Source organism: Dipodomys spectabilis, unplaced genomic scaffold (genome assembly GCF_019054845.1).
Source record: "Dipodomys spectabilis isolate Male_0828 unplaced genomic scaffold, ASM1905484v1 ptg000004l, whole genome shotgun sequence".
NCBI lineage: Eukaryota > Metazoa > Chordata > Mammalia > Rodentia > Heteromyidae > Dipodomys > Dipodomys spectabilis.
In genome coordinates this window covers 10,047,035-10,066,124 of record NW_024870681.1, presented here as the reverse complement: position 1 = coordinate 10,066,124, position 19,090 = coordinate 10,047,035, and the positions used below count along the sequence as shown (strand labels likewise).

General features: G+C 38.1%; 1 protein-coding gene across 2 annotated transcripts in view; it reads left to right on the top strand.

Moving 5' to 3' along the window:
* Positions 1 to 19,090, top strand: part of Vmp1 (vacuole membrane protein 1) — a 104,895-nt gene that overhangs the window by 46,119 nt on the left and 39,686 nt on the right. For both annotated transcript variants that reach the window (XM_042691770.1, XM_042691777.1), the window contains exons 6-7: positions 7,387 to 7,554; positions 12,108 to 12,239. In XM_042691770.1, coding sequence (XP_042547704.1) covers positions 7,387 to 7,554; positions 12,108 to 12,239 — 300 coding nt within the window. The remainder of the gene's footprint in view (positions 1 to 7,386; positions 7,555 to 12,107; positions 12,240 to 19,090) is intronic.

Genomic DNA, 19,090 nt, shown 5'->3' with positions numbered 1-19,090 from the left:
AGACAGATAAATTTATTTTTGAGATATACAAGAAGAGATATATTTCTGTTCTAAAATATAGATGAAAAAAATGTACCATGAACAGAGTAAATATATTCCCCAACAAAGTCTTAATTTTAGTGTCCTAAAAAGGAATTTTTCAACAATCTGAGAATCTTCTCCTTAAAGAACACTGTTAATTCACTCAAAGTGATATATACTTTCCGTAACCACACTATTAAGTCATGATTACTCAGCCTTAGAAGCAGATGTGCTGGTTCCCAAACAAAATGAACACTAACAACTCAATTTCCTGTCCTTTGTTCATTCTCAAGACTTTTTTGCCTATGGCTTGATGTTTTATTTTGAACTACATTATCTGGTAGGAAATCTTGAGTTCTTTTTAGAAAAATATAGCTTAATGGTTCCTAAATAATAATAATAATTTTTAATAAGTTTATATAAAAACCAAACAAAAGTAATTGTGATTAAAATAACTTTAGAATAGCTACATATATTTACTTTCCTTTTTGTAGTACTGTGATCAAACTCAAGATCCTTACAACACATGCTAGGCAAGCACTCTACAGTTATATACCTTTAGCCCTCAAACTATCTTTTAAATGTACTTCCTAAAAAAGTACAATTCTATGATGAATTATATGTGAAAAAGTCACATTTTAGACATATAACATGAACAAATGGGGTAGAGCCATAAATCCATACAGTATAAATAGGAAAGGTTACCAGTTACAAGGACCATTAAATAGGAAATTAACCTTTGTAATGAGCAGTTGGTTCTAACCTCATGGAAACAACTTATAGTCTCTAGTATGCAGGTGAAGGGTTTTGGCTGCAGAGCATGAAGCAGGGGATACTAGTCTTCTACTCCTTTAACAACCAGAAAACTGAGCAACATACATAGAATAATTTCATTTGTAAATGAGGAAATCTTAAGGAGCTTTCTGTCTGCAGACTATCTCTGTGCAAAGGAAGGAGTAAGGGAGATGAAAGTAATCTATGATCCAAAGACAGGCTCTAAGCAATAGTCAAAATATTTTTCAAATTCAGAGTTTTATATGCTTGGAGTATATCTATGATCAACAAATACCCATAACATATACATACTTGAATAACTCCTACTCAACCTTTAGGACTCAACTTTCTTTCTCTCTGGAGAGCCTTCCCAAACTTTCCTATAGCAAGTTAGGTTCTTCTCTTCTCTGCTACCACAGAAACATATCTCAAAGTTTACAGTATATTTTTATTGCTGTTTGTCTTCTTGCTTCTATAAAACTGAGTGCAAAGATTCCCTTATTTTTCTTTTCATGGTATTGTATGACCAGTAGAGGTTATATCATTGTTGAATACTATAAATACAAAAACTGAATTACCAATTCAAAGAAAGTTAAGTGTTACTATATTCTGAAGGTCAAACTGAGTAGGCTTGAAAAGTAAGAAACTTGAGTACTTTTTATGGCTTTATTCAACTATATATAGAAATTGGAATTTATTCATATAATTCATTTATTCAGCTATTTATCATTTTGATATGTGATATTATTTTAGATTCTATAATACAGCTTTTAACCAAATTGAAATCCCTATTCACTGGACATAACATTCAAATCAAGACAGTGTGTACTAGTAACATTATACATATTCGAATAAAACCTGGTATGGTAAGTACATGTCTATAATCCAGACACCTGGGAGGCAAGGTAGGAGGATCAAGAGCTCATGATTAGCCTGGCTAGTAAATGAAATTAAATAAAATGTAATTGAATTGCTGACAATCATCACAGTCACATCATCATCAAATTGCTATAACTCAATAAGGAGAAAATAGGACAACATATTATCCATAGAAAAAAACAGGTAGGATTTTTCATTAGAATTTATGCAATCCGAAGGACAATGCACCCAGGAAAAATGTATTTCAAAAATAAAATGAGAGCGGGATGCAGATGGCTCATGTTTATAATCCTAGCTACTCAGGATGCAGAGATTGGAGGATTGGAATGTTTTGGGTTTTTTCCCCAGTTGTAGGGCTTGAACTTGGCCTGGACACTGTCCCTCAGTTCTTCAGCTCAAGGCTAGCACTGTACCACTTGGGCCATAGCGCTACTTCTGGCTTTTTGTGCTTATGTGGTGCTGAGGAATCGAACCCAGGCCCTCATGCATGCAAGACAAGCACTCTACCACTGAGCCACCTCCCCAGCTCCTGAGGATCGCAGTTGGAAGCCAGCCTGGGCAGGAAAGTCTGTGAGACTCTTATCTTCAATTAATCACCAAAAAACATCAAAAGTAGAATTTGGCTCAAAGTGGTAGAACATTAGCCTTTAGCAATAAAGCTTAGGGACAGCACCCAGGCCCTGAGTTCAAGCCCCAGGACTCATAAAAAAAAATAAATAAGCATATAAATGAATTAAACAAACCTTTGGAGGTAAGTTAACAGGATAACTAATTTAGCCATTGCTGTTAAGTCACTTGCAAACATGTAAAAATAAGGTTAGCATATCTGAGATCATGACTTTAACTGTCATAGACCAGCTGGGGCAAAAAGTTACTAAGACCTCATTCTCACCTGTTATCCCAGATACACAGGTGGCATAGGTAGGGAACTGGGGGACACCTACATGGGCAGAAAAAGAAGTATGAGACCGTATCTGAAAAATCACTAAAGCAAAAAAAGCTTGTGGTGTGGCTTAACAGGCAGAGTGCCTGCCTAGCAAGTGCAAGACCCTCTGAGTTCAAACCCTTACTATATTAAAAAAAAAAGAAGAAATTATGATGAAATAAAAACACTTTCAGGGCTTGGAATGTGGCTTAGTGGTAGAGTATTTGCCTACCATGCACGAAGCCCTGGGTTCAATTCCTCAGTACCGCATACACAGAAAAAGCTCGAAGTGGCATTGTGGCTCAAATGGTAGAGTGCTAGCCTTGAGCAAAATAAGCTCTGGGGCAGTGCCCAGGCCCTGAGTTCAAGCCCTGGGACTAGCAAAAAATAAAACACAACAAAAACCAAAAAAACTTTCAGATAAAAGACAAAACAATTTGTTCCAAGAGATATGCGTGACAAAAAATGTTACCAGAGGTGTGTAGACAGAAGAGATAGTAGAATCTGTATAAAACAGGAGTCGTTGCCTAGGATATATGAGGGCCTAGGATTTAAAAAGAAAAGAAAAAACAAACACTTGGAGTGTATGACATTTGGAGGCAATGAAGATAATGAATGGAAGGAGGAAAACGGAGAACACTATTGTAAGGTTTTTACAGTATATGTGAAATGACAAATGTCACTTGACAAGTCACCTTATTAAACTGAAGATACATGCTGTAAACTGCAGAGTAATGATTAAAAATTTTTAAAATTATAACAAGCCAATAAATAAGATACTAAAAAAATTTTAAAAAGAGCTCAGGAAAAGAGGTGGAGGGAATAAATAGGACAAACAGCTTGAGTGGTAGACTTAAATCCAACTATACTGATTAAAACATTAACTGTAAATGGAGCAAACATGAAGTGAAAAGGCAAAGACAGAATGGGTTAGTAGACAATAGCTGGAGGTATGACTCAAGTGGTAAGACAGTTTGCCTAGCAAGTGTAAGACTAACTTAAATCTAGCAGTGCACGTGCACACACACAATATCAAGACCCAATGAAAAGTAAAGGATGAGAAAAAGAGATACCCTTTAAATGGAGTGGGGGCTGGGAAGGTGGCTCAGTGGTAGAGCGCTTGCCTTGTATGCATGAGGCACTGGATTCAATTCCTCAGCCCCACATAAGCAGAAAAAGCTGGGAGCGGTGCTGTGGCTCAAGTGGTAGAGCACTAGCCTTGAACTGAAAAGCTGAGGGACAGCACCCAGGCCCAGAGTTCAAGCCCCATGACAGACTAAATAAATGAATAAATAAAAATGAAGTGGCTACATTAAACAAAGTAAACTTTACAACATAGTAATTCAAGAATAGGGACACATCATAATGATAAAAGGACAAATTCTTAGGAAGCTAGAACAATTAAAAGTATGTATGTATATACATATACACAAATACTTAGTAACAGATTGGCAAAATATAAAAATAAATCCTTACAGAACTGAACAAAGATACAAACAAATCTCTATTTACAGTTGGAAATTACAATACTTACCCTTCATTAACTGATAAAAGTAGCAGACTGATAATTCTTATGGAAGAATTGAACAATACAGAAGACTATCCAATAAGCAAAGTAGGAAATGAAGATCTTATTTTGGAGTAAAATTCAGGATAGTCATTCTAACTCAACAAGACAGTTCAACTATTTGTGACATATTGGACATCTGGTTTTGTTTCACTTTAAAATTCCATATATCTAGTCTCATGAGCTGCATTTATTACACAATATTTTCCAAAGTCTGATAATGGAATAATTTTGCCTTGTCCAGGATAGAAGTAGTTCTTGGCTAGGCAAGACTATGTCTAGGAGAGAACAAATCAGTTATACTGAAAGGTAACATTTCTAATAAGAACAGATAGAAGTATTTACCTATGGAAAAAGATTATATATATATTTGGGGGAGGGAGGGTCAGTCATGAGGCCTGAACTCTAGGCCTATGCGCTATCCCTCAGCTCTTCAGCTCAAGGCTAGCGCTCTACTACTTGAGCCACAGTGCCACTTCCACCTTTTTTCTGCTTATGTGGTACTCAGGAATCAAACCCAGGGCCTCATGCATGTAAGGCAAGCACTGTACCACTGAGCCAACTTCCCAGCCCTACAATCTTTCTTGAGTAGTATAAAGTAGGAAGTTTTAGTGACTGAAAAAGTACTAAATTCTATGGAATCCATTTCTACTCTAGCTTCAGTAGTAGCAATATATTATTAATTCAGTCTACAATAAATTTTTATTGTTTTTTAAAGCCTTCAGTTTGTTCTTGCTGCTTTAACATCTATGTAGCAAAACGATGCCAACCTTGACCTGGAAATACTCCTGCCTCAGCTTCCAATGCTAGTAGGAGTGTAGATATGTGCCACCATGCCTAACAAATTCAGAATTTAAACTGTCCTACAAAATGCATCATTCCTGAAATTATGCCAAAAATACCCCAGGGACAACAACAACAACAAATAGTTGTCACACATCTAAGTACACACACACACACACACACACACACCTACCTCCAGTCCTAGCTCAAGGCTAGCACTCTGCCACCTGAGCTCACCAGTGGCACTTTTAGCTTTTTCTCTGATTAACTGGCGATAAGAGTCTCATAGACTTTCCTGCCAGGCTAGCTTCGAACTGCAATTCTCAGATCTCAGCCTCCTAAGTAGCTTCCAGATTACATGCATGAGCCACTAGCTCTTGACAACATTAATATATTATTTTAATTTCAGGGTTTTTTTTGTTTTTGTTTTTTGTCGGTTGTGGGGCCTGAACTCTGGGCCTAGGCACTGTCCCTCAGCTTGTCAGCTCAAGGCTAGCGCTCTATCACTTGAGCCACAGAACCACTTTCAGCTTTTTCTGCTTATGTGGTGCTTAGTAATTGAACCCAGGCCCTCATGCTAATTTGTAGTATTTTAGAGCGAAGGAACAAAGCAGCATAAATTGTGTGAAATACTACTTTTAAAGAAAAACTTACAGGCTGGGAATGTGACTTAGTGGTAGAGTGCTTGCCTAGCATGCATGAAGCCCTGGGTTCGATTCCTCAGTATCACATAAACAAAAAGTAGCGCTGTGGCTGCAGTGGTAGAGTGCTAGCCTTGAGCAGAAGAACCTCAGGGATAGTGCCCAGACCCTGAGTTCAAGCCCAAGGACTGCAAAAGAAAAGAAAAATTTACTATTATTAGGTTCATACTTTATCATTACTTTAGAATAATTGAAAAAGGTATGTTAGGTAGTTGCATCAGCAACTGTTTCTTGGGGGGGAGCTTTGTTTTTGTTTTTGTCGGTCGTGGGGCTTGAACTCCTGACCTGGGTGCTGTCCCTCAGCTCTTCAGCTCCACGCTAGCGCTCTACCACTTGAGCCACAGCGCCACTTCCTGCTTTTTCTGCTTATGTGGGGCTGAGAAATCAAACCCAGGTCCTCATGCATGCAAGGCAGGCACTCTACCAACTGAGCCACTTCCCCAGCCCCTCAGCAACTGTTTTGTTTTGTTTTGTTTTTTGTTTTTTTCTTTTTGGTCCGGTCCTGGGGCCTGAACTCTGGGCCTGGGCGCTGTCCCTCAGCTCTTCAGCTCAAGGCTAGCGCTCTACCACTTGAGCCACAGCGCCACTTCCGGCTTTTTTCTTTTTGCTTATGTGGTGCTGAGGAATCGAACCCAGGGCCTCGAGCATGCAAGGCAAGCGCTCTACCACTGAGCCACCTTCCCAGCCCCAGCAACTGTTTTTAAGTACAGAAAAAAGGTAATATTTTCAAATTATACCTAACCAGGTTCTTGGAAACTTTATATCACAGGGAATAACATTTTGATGAACAGATATGGATTTATAAAATAGAAATCAAAGCCAGGAACCAGTTGCTCACACCTGTAATCCTAGGAACTCAGGAAGCTGAGATCTGAAGATCCTGGTTCAAAGTCAGCCCTGGCAGAGAAGTTCTTACCATTCTGTTTCCAGTTAACCACCAAAAAGCTAGAAATGGAACTCAAAGGCTCAAAAGGTAGAGCACTAACCTTAGCAAAAGAAGTTCAGGGACAGTGCCTGTGCCCTGAGTTCAAGCTCCAGGATTGATATACAGGTACGGGTGCATGCAAAGGGCTAAGATGAGAGCCTAGCGGTATGTTATGTATGTAGGAGATTATCAAATAACTGGTTACTTTCATTCTTTTACATTGCTTTTATATTATCGATGCATTTGGAATTTGGTTTTTGCCTAAAGAAATACAAACTTGTTGAGCCGGGCGCTGGTGGCTCACGCCTATAATCCTAGCTACTCAGGAGGCTGAGATCTGAGGATCACGGTTCAAAGCCAGCCCGGGCAGGAGAGACCATGAGACTCCTATCTCCAATAAACCACCAGAAAACCGGAAGTGGTGCTGTAGCTCAAGTGGTAGAGTGCTCGCCTTGAGCTGAAGAGCTGAGGGACAGCGCCCAGGCCCAGAGTTCAAGCCCCACGACCAAAAAAAAAGAAGAAATACAAACTTGGATTTTTTCCTAAGATAGTTAAAACAGTTTTACCTCTTCCTATTTGATTAAAAAATGCATCTTTATCCTAACTCACCTAGTGTTTCATCATTAAATGGAAGAATAATCTATATCCATCACAAGTTGTTCATACCAGCTGCATTTTGAAATGCGTACTTAAACAGAATAATTTTCTTTAAAAGCCAAACTTCTTTACAATATATATTTATGTTAACATACATAGGTATTCTTCCTTCATTAATATTTCTCAACTGAAGTTTTTTCTATTTTTTTTGTAGGGTCCACATATAGCTTCAGTTACATTAGCTGCTTATGAATGCAACTCAGTCAATTTTCCTGAGCCACCCTATCCTGATCAGATTATCTGTCCAGATGAAGAGGGCACTGAAGGAGCCATTTCTTTGTGGAGTATCATCTCAAAAGTTAGAATTGAGGCCTGTATGTGGGTAAGTTGTGCATTTTCATATTTGTCTGATACCTTACCACCTTGATATACTGTATTAAGCCTTTTGAAATCAAATTCAAACATATACTTCATGAAATGACCAGATGTCAATTTCTAAGGCAGAGAGAACTTTTTAGAGCCTTGGCAAAACTTACTTTTGCAAGTAAGCCACAAAGTGTATACCACAAAGCAACCGATCACACAAAGACAACAGCAGCAAAGGAAAATGGAATGTAAATGATGTAACTATACTGTTATAAAATTTGTTCCAGTGTTTATATACTTAGTCAATACCAGCTGACCAATTATAGAGTAGGTGTAGTTGCACATAGCTGTAGTCCTATCATTTAGAAGACTGAGGTAGTAGGATTAAGAGGCCAACCTGTCTATGAGACCCTGTGTCATGTGTCATGTTAATATAGCTTATTCTTAGATTAAAGTATTGTTCTTAGAATACTCTTCATTTATGGAGTCGCTTCAATGTTAAAGTATGGTCTAATATTTCATCCATAAACTCAGCTTTTTTTGTAGTAATGGTTTCAAACTATACAGTTATAAATGAGATCTTCCTTCTAGATACATTAATTATTCTCTGTGATTTTCTTAGGTTTATTTTAAGAATTTTTTGGATTATACTGTCAATAGAAAGTATCTTTTAGATGTCGGTATAATTTGTGGAGGAGATGGGGAAAAACAAGTCGTTTAAGGATACAGGTGGACCCGTTGCAACAATGAGAAGTACAAGTTGTCATGTCGAAAACGAACTTTACAACTTTGGTGGGGGGAGGCTGGGAAGGGATGTGAAGGGTAAACAAAGGAGGAGGCTGCAATGCTTGATAAGAAATGTACTCATTATCTTGCCCATGTAATTGTAACCCCTCTGTACAGTATGTTCACAAAAAATAAAAAAAAAAAAACAATGTCACCATGAAAAAAAAAAAGAAAGTTATCTTTTAATTCACTCAAGTTGATTTGGTTTTGTTTGTTGTTTTGTTTTGTTTTTTTGTCGGTCATGGGGCTTGAACTAGATTTGGTTTTGTTTATATGCCTAAATTTGTGTGTCTATCAGTTAGGAATATATTGATTTTATTTGTTAAAGACTTCAAATTATTACCATTTAAATTGTTTAATTCATCATTTGGATTTTTTAAGTTTATATACCTGTCATTTTTAACAGATTGTTTCAAAATTTTAACTAATCCCTGAATTCAATCTCCAGCATGCCACCCCCACCCCCCCAAAAAAATCCTCTCGGTTCATTCAAATAGCCATAAACAGTATGCCCTTAAAGGGGGCAGAGGCAGTTTTAGCTTTGAAGGGAGGGGATCAAATAAAAAATTTGGTACTTACTAATAAGTAAGACCCCTGCCATGGAGCTGGGTTCCCTAGTCCAGTGATCTATTTTTTTTTTTGTATTTTTTTTCTTGTAAAGATACTGTACAGAGAAGTAGTGATCTATTTCTTATTTATAAGCCCAACACCAGCAATAGATAAAAGATAGTTTCTTGATTTAATAAGAACACTGAATTGAAACTGGGCGCGATGGCTCATGTCTGTAATCCTAGCTACTCAGGGGGCTGAGATCTGAGGATGTAGGATCAAAGCCAAGCCCAGGCAGGAAAGTCCATGAGACTTAATTCCAATTAACCACCTAAAAACCAAAAGTAGAGCTGTGGCTCAAAGTGGTAGAGTACTAGCCTTGAGCAATATAGCTCAGGGATAGCTTCCAGGCTCTGAGTTCAAGCCCCATGACTGACAAAAATAATAATAATGATAATTATTATTATTATTATTATAGCCGGGCAACTGTGGCTCATACCTATAATCCTAGCTACTGAGGAAGCTTAGATATGAGGATTATGGCTCAAAGCCAGCCTGGACAAGAGAGTTCATGAACCTCTTATCTCCAAAAAACTTCCAAAGTCAGAAGTAGAGCTGTGGGTCAAGTGGTAGAGCACTAGCATTTGAAAAAGCTCAGGAACAGCACCTAGGACCAGCAAAAAAAATAAAAGTATTAAGGAAATGCCATAATCCGTTGAATTTGTTGAATATGAAAGAGGAAAATAAGTCGTTTCCTGTTGCCCTTTTCTAAACAATGCAAGCAAATTCATTATATTAATTACATGTTTTATAAATTTAATGTCATTAATCTTCTGTGGGTTTTTTTGTACTGGTTCTGAAGATAAAACTCATGGTCTTAGAACTGTCCTTAAGCTTTTGTGCTCAAAGGTAGCGCTCTACCACTTGAGCCACAGTGCCAGTTACGGTTTTCTGGTGGTTAATTGGAGATAAGAGTCTTACAACCTTTCCTGCCCAGGCTGGCTGCGATCCTCAGATCTCAGCCTCCTGATTAGCTATGATTACAACCATGAAGCATTGGCATTCAGTATATATTTTCTTTATATATTTGTATAATAATATATACTGACATGATCACCATTCTTGTTTCTTGTTAATGAGAAACATGAACACAATTAAATTAGTGTAACAAATTGCCAGCTTAGTACAGAGTTCTTGATTACAGTTCAGTTCATTGTGTGACTTCCTTATTAACTTTTTTTGTTTTGTTTTGTCAGTTGTAGGGCTTGAACTCAGGGCCTGAGCTCTGTCCCTGAGCTTCTTTTGCTCAAGGCTAGCTAGCACTCTACCACTTGAACCACAGAGCCACTTCAGGCTTTTTTGAGTAGTTTAATGGAGAATAGAGTCTCATGGACTTTCCTGCCTAGGCTGGCTTCGAACCATGATCCTCAGAGTAGCTAGGACTGCAGGGGTGAGCCACTTGCACCTGGCTGGCTAACTTAATACTTTTTGAAATAATGTTTTTAGTGGTACTCAAGCTTGAACTCAGGACTTCAGCTACTTTAGCCATACCTGTTCCAGTTTTTTAAATAATGATTAATTTTCTGTAGTCCTTCATAGTTGACCATCATTAACTTTTCTTGTTTAGCAATTTATGATTTGTGTTTTATCCTTATCCTTCTGTATATGTATGTTACCCTTCCCTCTTCCTCTCTCATTTTCTCTCTCTCTCTGTATTTGGAGACAGCGCATTAGCACATAGCAAACTGAAAAGATTAAAGTTGCTTTTGAGGCTGGCTACCGGTGGCTCACACCTGTAATCCTAGCCACTCAGGAGGCTGAGATCTGAGGATCACGGTTCAAAGCCAGCCTGGACAGGAAAGTCCATAAACTTATCTCCAATTAACCACCAGAAAATCGGAAGTGGTGCTATGGCTCAAAAAATAAAAACAAATAAAAATAATAAAGTTGCTTTGACAATTAGCAAAAGTTTTTCATTCACTGTGACTTAGAGAACCAGGTCTGTCTGGTTCAACGTTCAGAATTTCCCTGGAGACCACTGTGTGCCTGTGACATTATAGCCTATTACATATTTAAGCTACTTAAGTCTAAACCAAGTTTCTGATTCATCAAAGTTTGTTTTCATTCTTATATCTTAAGATATAAAAAATTTAAAAAGATACATTTTACGTTTAATTTCTTCATAACATAGAGTGACTCATGTTCCTGTCATTTTGAAGACTTTCGTTTTTGAAGATTTTTTTTTTCTAATATATTTGCCAGTCCTGGGGCTTGAACTCAGGGCTTGGGCACTGTCCCTGAGCTTCTTTTGCTCCAGGCTAGCACTCTACCACTTGAGCCCAGCATCCCTTCCAGCTCTTTCTGTTTATATGGTACAGAGAAATCGATCCCAGGACTTCATGCATGCAAGGCAAGCACTCTTAACACTAAGCCACATTCCTAGTCCGAATTTGCCCATGTTATTTTATTGTGAAAATACTGTACAGAGGGGTTACAGTTACATGAGCAAGATAATGAGTACATTTCTTATCAAGCATTGTTGCCTTCTCCTTTGTTTTTCCTCTACCATCCCTTCCCTCCCATCTTCACAACTACAACCTCCCTCCCCCCACCCCCACCCTGGCCCCAAATTTGTCCATTTTTATGTTGAGTTTTCAAGGGGCTTCCTGATCCCATGTTTTCAGTTTTAACACAGAAAAAAAAAGTATTATGTTGAGAGTAAAGAAAACATTTTAAATGTCAAATTTCCTGGAGAATATTAATTAACCTATGTACTAGTGTTTTTTTTGTTTTTTTTTTTACTACCAGATCATTTAGCTAATAGAAAAAAAGAAGAGGGGCTACGGGTTTAGCTCAGCAGAAGAGCGCCTGCCTAGCTAGCTCAAGACCCTGAGTTCAGTCCTCATCTCTAGGGACAAAAAAAGCTATAAAAGAAAAGAAGGAGAAAAACAGAAAAATATCAGAACCTGTTAGTGAATATAATAATATCAGATACCTATTAGTGTCTGTATGTGCCAGGATTGTCTTACGAGTTTTATGTCTGCCTTCTTGATTTATATCATATAGGTCAGAATAGAGCCAGGACTCAAACTTTTACCCTTCTGGTCATGTAATGTATGCTTCCCCCTTTTCCATAATGTTTTTGCTGACATAGAAAAGGATAAATTTAATCTGTTCAGTGTCATTATGTTGGAAACGGAAGTCATTGCAAATATTTTGGTTTTAACACCCTAGGGTATCGGTACAGCGATTGGAGAGCTACCTCCATATTTCATGGCCAGGGCAGCTCGCCTCTCAGGTGCTGAACCAGACGATGAGGAATATCAGGAATTTGAAGAGATGCTGGAAAATGGAGAGACTCCACAAGTAAGAATGGGTGTGGGGGATAGAACACTAATCTTCAAAAAGGTTATTATTAACACAAAATGGTTAATAGTTGCACTAAAGAACACTGCCTTGCCGGGCGCCAGTGGCAAGTTTTCCAGACAAATTAGTAATAAGAAGATGTTGTGGGGCTTGAACTCTGGGCCTGGGTACTCTCTCTCAGCTCTTCAGCTCAAGGGGAACTCTACCACTTGAGCCACAGTGCCACTTCTGGCTTTGAACGGTGATCCTCAGATCTCAGCCTCTTGAGTAGCTAGGATTATAGGCGTGAGCCACCAGTGCCTGGCTACGTCCAGCTTTTTGATGGTTAATTGAATATAATAATTTTGAATGTATTTGCCCAGACTGGCTATGAATCGCAATCTCAGATCTCAGCCTGCTGTCTAGCTAGAATTATAATTGTGAGCCACTAGCACCTGGCAGAAAACAATATGTATATTCTTTATGAAATTTTTATTAAAATTTTTTACCAAAATTTCATTTACATGTACTTGTCAGCCAATATGTAAAATATAAAATAATTAAATAAATACGATTAAAGAGAAAAGAGTAATTCATCTATGCAACTTTGTGATCTTCACTATTTTTCTTTTAAGATCAATAAAAACCATACTTGAGTGAATTACTCAACTGTAACTGTACAGTAAAAGGTATTCTTTTTTTTTTCTTTTTCTTTTTTTATTGTGAGAATACCATACAGAGGAGTTATAATTACCTGGGCAAGATAATGAGTACATTTCTTATCAAGCATTGTTGCCTCCTCTTTGTTTCCCTTTCCCATCCCTTCCCATACTCCCCCCCTCGGCCCACCCGATCCCCCCCACCAAAGTTGTAAAGTTCCTTTTTCGACATAAGGACTTGCACATCTCATTGTTGCAATGGGTCCACGTGTATCCCTAGTAAGTAAAAGGTATTTATTATTCTTGGTGGGGTTTTTTTGTTTTTTTTTTCAGTAGAGCAGAGGTCTAGAAGTGTTGTCCAGGCTCAGCCAAACAAACAAACTTCAGTGATCCTCCTTACTCCTCAATAGTAGTTGAGACTATAAGCATCACTGAGCCAGATTTATCCCTGATTTGAATTTAAAAACACACCCTGGAATATATAAGGCCAGTGAATCTTAGAGACAAAACCCAACCCAAGTTTTTGACTGTGAGATTAGTGCAGTGTTTACCATAATTTAGTCTTTTTTTTTTTTTTGCCAGTCCTGGGTTTGAAGGCCTGCCTGGGCACTGTCCTGGCTTCTTTTGCTCATGGCTAGCACCCTTATCACTTGAGCCACAGCACCACTTTCAGCTTTTTCTATTTATGTGGTGCTGAGGAATTGAACCCAGGGCTTCATGAATGGTAGGCAAGCACTCTACTACTAAGCCACATTTCCAGTCCTACCATTTAGCATTTTTTAATCAAGATTTATAGTACAGAAAATGAAATTTTAAATTTTTTCTCCTATATGTGATTTGATTTTTCTTTTTATACTTTTTAGTAATTTCCATTAATTTTATGGTTTACTATAAATTTCAGATAATATGATTTTTTTTTTCCTGATTTTAGACAAGGGGGGTTATATGGAATTCAAATTTTTTTCATTTATATTTTTGTTGTTGAAGGCATAAGATAGAAGACTTGATTATCTGAGAAAGTATTAGTGTTTTAATACATTAGTTAGAGTTTCTTGTTGTTGCTCAGCAAAGATAAATTTTTGGTTTTGTTTGTTAAAACTGTGAACTATTACTATATTCAACTTATATATATATATATTTTTTTTTTTTTTTTTTTTTTTTGGTCAGTTGTGGGGTTTGAAATCTGGGCCTGGGTGCTGTCCCTCAGCTCTCAAGGTGAGCACTCTACCACTTGAGCCACAGTGCCACTTCCAATTTTCTGGTAGTTAATTGGAGATAAGAGTCTGACGGACTTTTTGGCCCAGGCTGGTTTTGAACCGCAATCCTCAGATCTCAGGCTCCTAAGTAACTAGGATTACCAGATCTCAGGCTCCTAAGTAACTAGGATTACAAGTGTGAGCCACCAGGTAGACTTGGAGGGTTTTTTGTTTGTTTGTTTGTTTGTTTTTTGTCTTTCATGAGGCCTGAACTTTGGATTTGGGCACTGTCCTTCAGCTCTTCAGCTCTAGGCTAGTGCTCTATCACTTGAGCTACAGCACCACTTCCAGCTTTTTCTGTTTATGTGGTATTGAGAAATTGAACCTAGAGCCTCATGCATGCAAGGCAAACACTTTGCCACTAAGCCACTGAAATTTTGGAGTTTTTTGAGACCTAGTTTTGCTGTGTAGCCCAAAGTAGACTCAATTCCTTTTCTTCCTTTTAGAGCTGGGATCACTGGCTTATGTTTATAAAGTAAAACGTGTAGGTAACATGTACTCAACCAGTAGGCTAATAACCACTATGTCTCAACTCTTTTTTATTTTTTAGGTTCTAGCAAAGATTTGTTTTGCCATAATATGTTAAAATGGGGGGGGGGATGGAGAAAAGAAAGACATTTCCTTCTACCCATGCAGAATTTATCAGTCGTGGGACTTGAATTCAGGGTCTAGGCACTGAGCTCTGCTTGAGGTTAGTGCTCTACCATTTTGAGTCACAGTGCCACTTCCAGATTCTAGTGGTTAATGGTAAATAAGAGGCTCAGACTTTCCTGTGGGGCTGAATTTGAACTGCAATCCTCAGATCTCAGCCTCCTAAGTAGCTAGGATTACTGGCGTGAGCCACTGTAGCCTTGCTTCCACAACCATTCTTTTGCTGGTTAGTTGGAGATAAGAATCTCATGGATTTGCTGGGCGCTGCTGGCTCACACCTGTAATTCTAGCCACTCAGGAGGCTGAGAGCTGAGGATCACGGTTCAACGCCAGCCCAAGCAGGAAACTCTGTGAGACCCTAATCTCCAAGTAACCACCAGAAAACCGGAAGTGGCGCAGTAGCTCAAGTGGTAGAGCACTAGCCTTGAGCTGAAGAGCTGAGGTAAAGCACCCAGGCCCACAGTTCAAGCCCTACAACTGACCAAAAAAATAAAAAAGAATCTCATGGATTTGTCTCTCTGGGCTGTCTTTTAACCCTGATCCTCAGATCTCAATCTCCTGAGGAGCTAGGACATTGAGGCACTAACATCCAACAAATTTTCTTTTTAATTACTTGTGAATTTTTCTTACAGTATTTTGCAAATGATTTTAACATGTTATCTTTGCCTTGTATCTTGTTGTTGTAACTTGAATCTTTTTTCTTATTTTTGTAGTTGTTAATAGTATATACAAAAGGTATGAAGTTTTTGTTTGGTAATCTAAAAACTTAAAAATGACATCTTTTTAGTTATGTCTTACTGGTTATGATTTTTAAATTCTTTAGCAGTCAATTTAGGTGATCCAAAGTTTATATGACTTTGGTGCTAAATTGGCTCATAGATACATAGGTTTTGTAAAATCTTCAGTTTGGTAAGAGTGATTAAAATATGGAAGAGTTAGGTCAACCATAGTTAAGAAGAACAAATTACGTAAAATCAATAATGTGAGTTATTTACAGATTAGCTGAGCCAAAAGAGCATAAGTTTGAGGCCAAACTAGACTACATAGTGAGAACTGGTCTCAAAAAATTAAGCCAAACAAAACAAAGATTACTTTAGAGTACGTTAGAAAATGTGGGGTGGTTTTTGTTTTTTTTTTTTGATGTTAAAATATTTTAGTAGCATAAGTTTATCACAGGAAAAAAGAAAAACTTGGCACTGATTGCTTTGTCATGTGTCTTCCAAGTAGGTTAAAGGATGCATATGAATTTTGCTTAGAAATTGTTACTAGGTAACAATTTCAAAAGTAATTATTTTCTTAAATTTGTTTGACTAATGGTAAGATTTCATATAGATGTTTTGACAGTAAAAGTATTATTAAAGCATTTATTTATATTGTGATTCCTTCAGATTACTTGAATTTTTTTTGTGATGATAGTATTGAGATTAGGCAGTATTTTTTGTTAAACTGACTTTCGTTTGCTCTTGGCTTTTTATCATGTTTTAACTTGATGTCTGTGGGAGGTTGACATGAATAAAGGTAGCTTTCTATGTCCTTGAGTAATCCTTTCATCATTTATAACAGATCTAAATAGCTGCTCCTTCATTTTATGAATTGCCTCCTACAAAGTTAAATTACTTGGGGGGGTTGGGGGGGGAGTCAGTCATAAGCCTTGATCTCAGGGCTATCCCTGAGCTTTTTCATTCAAGGCTAGTGCTCTACCACTTTGAGACACACTGTCACTTCAGGTTTTCTGGTGGTTAATTAATGAGTGTCATAGTCTGTTCTTCCCTGGCTTTCTATGAACCGCAGTCCTCAGATTTCAGCCTCCTGAGTAGCTGGGATTACTGGCGTAAGTCACCAGCGCCTGGCAACTTTTCTTTATTCTTGATTTCTGTTAACAGTATTACTATCCTCAATAGTTAATATGAGTTATCTTTGATTAATTTCCTATTACCAAGAAAATTAAAAACTAGCTAGATGTGATGGTACATGTCTATAATCCCAGACTAGGATTACAGTAAATTAGTTTTTATATTTAAGATCCAAGCCAACCTGGGCTACATAGCAAGTATTTAAATAAATATTTGAATAAAATCTTAGTCATACGATTGCCTTCCTTGCCTCGCATATTCAATCAATTTTCAAGGCCTATTTGAAATTATTTAAGTAGGGTTTTTTCTCTTTACTAGTTTATATTACACTTCCTGAAGGCTGAAAAAAAAAAGTTTAGCTTAATAAGATTCTTACCCGGGGCTGGGAAGGTGGCTCAGTGGTAGAGCACTTGCCTTGCATGCATGAGGCCCTGGGTTCGATTCCTCAGCACCACATAAGCAAAAAGAAAAAAGCCGGAAGTGGCGCTGTGGCTCAAGTGGTAGAGCGCTAGCCTTGAGCTGAAGAGCTGAGGGACAGCACCCAGGCCCAGAGTTCAAGCCCCACGACCGGACCCAAAAAATAAAAAATAAGATTCTTACCCTATTCAAAAATTTAAATTTATTTATACAAATTAAGTAAAAATATGAAAACCAAAAGGTTCTTTATTCTTTATGATATCTTTATGATAGTTACGGCTAGTGACTTTTTTTATGCATTGAAATAGATAGTTCCATAGTAAAAAACCTTCCAAAAAGGGCTGGGAATGTGGCTTAATGGTAGAGTGCTTGCCTAGCATGCATGAAGCCCTGGATTTGACTCCTCAGTACTACATACACAGAAAAAGTCAGAAGTGTCACTGTGGTTCAAGTGGTACAGTGCCAGCCTTGAGCAAAGGAAGCTCAAGGACAGTGCCCAGGCCCTCTGAGTTTAAGCCCCAGAACCTGAGGAAAAGAAAGAAAGAAGGAAGGAAGGAAAGAGAGAGAGAAAGAAAGAGAGAGAAAGAAAGAAAGAAGGGGGCTGGGAAGGTGGCTCAGTGGTAGAGCACTTGCCTTGCATGCTCGAGGCCCTGGGTTCAATTCCTCAGCACCACATAAGAAAAAAGCTGGAAGTGGTCCTGTGGCTCAAGTGGTAGAGCGCTAGCCTTAAGCTGAAGAGCTGAGGGACAGCGTTCAGGCTCCATGACCGGACCCCCCCCCCCCCCAAAAAAAAAAAAGGAAGGAAGGAAGGAAACTAGAAAAAAGAGAGGGAGAGAAGGAAAGAAGAGAGAAAGGGAAGGAAGGAAGAAAGAAAGGAAGGTAAAAGGTTCTTCAACGAATGGTTCTTTTCAGTTTTTGACCATGATAAAATATCTGATCTTTTCAGTTTAGACAGAGAAAGAATTTAATGGTTATTTAGTCACTCATTAAGGCGCTTTAACATTCTATTTATTTATTTAAGTGAAAATATGAAAACCAAAAGATTCTTTATTCTTTTCCTATTTTCCTTTTAACACCTTTTCTTTTGAAGTGTTTGCTACTGCCTACACCATGTGAATGTCTGTTGGTTTTCCCTCCATAAAGTATCTGTTCCTTTATATGCACACAGATTATAAAAAACTTCATGAGTGCCATTTGAATCCTGTGAATATCAGTTTGTTGCTGGAACCTGTTTTTGACTCTTGAACCTTTGCTGGTTGTGGTTTGTCTGGCCATCACATGACTTCTCTGAAAATTCCCCCTCCCCTTCATTTCCAGTAAACTGTTTGAGCTGGAGTGAGTCAGAGTGAAACCAGCTTCCCTGTAACCACAGGGCCTGTTAAAGAATTTGTCAACGTGGACTCTAGAGGGTTTGCATTAAGCTTGGCAGTAACTGCTATGGTTTGTGTTGCGTCAGGAGTTCCACAGAGAAGCTTCCTGCTCTCAGGATCTCTTGTGTGCTTGTCTAGAGTTAAACTGATCAACTTTATCATAATAAACCTTAAGAGTGATGTGTTCAACACATTTCTTTATCATTAAAGGCCATGTCAAATCTACCAAGGTTTACTGTAACTGAACTGTAGCTTCTCCTTTCACAGTGAACCTACTATACCCAGTAAGGCTTAGTTTTTGAAAAGGCAAGCCTGCTACATCTTCCATAGCTGGCTCATGACTTTACCACAAAGTGCCATCAAGATTAAGCAATTTTACGTGGTCTCTTGATGTATTCTGTTGCAGAATATTTCAACTATTAGAATAGTTGGGTGTTGCTATCAAAGGTAGCATTTTGGTCAGCAAGGAAATGTAGCATTTAAAATGTTTAGTAGTTAAAATTTCTCAGCACACGTAGCATGACTTATGATGGACTTTTTTTCTTTTTTTGGCAGTCATGGGCCTGGGCCCTTGTCCCTGAGCTCCTCAGCTCAAGGCGAGAGCTCTACCACTTTAGCCACAGCACCAGTTCCAGTTTTCTAGTGGTTAATTGGAGATGAATCTCA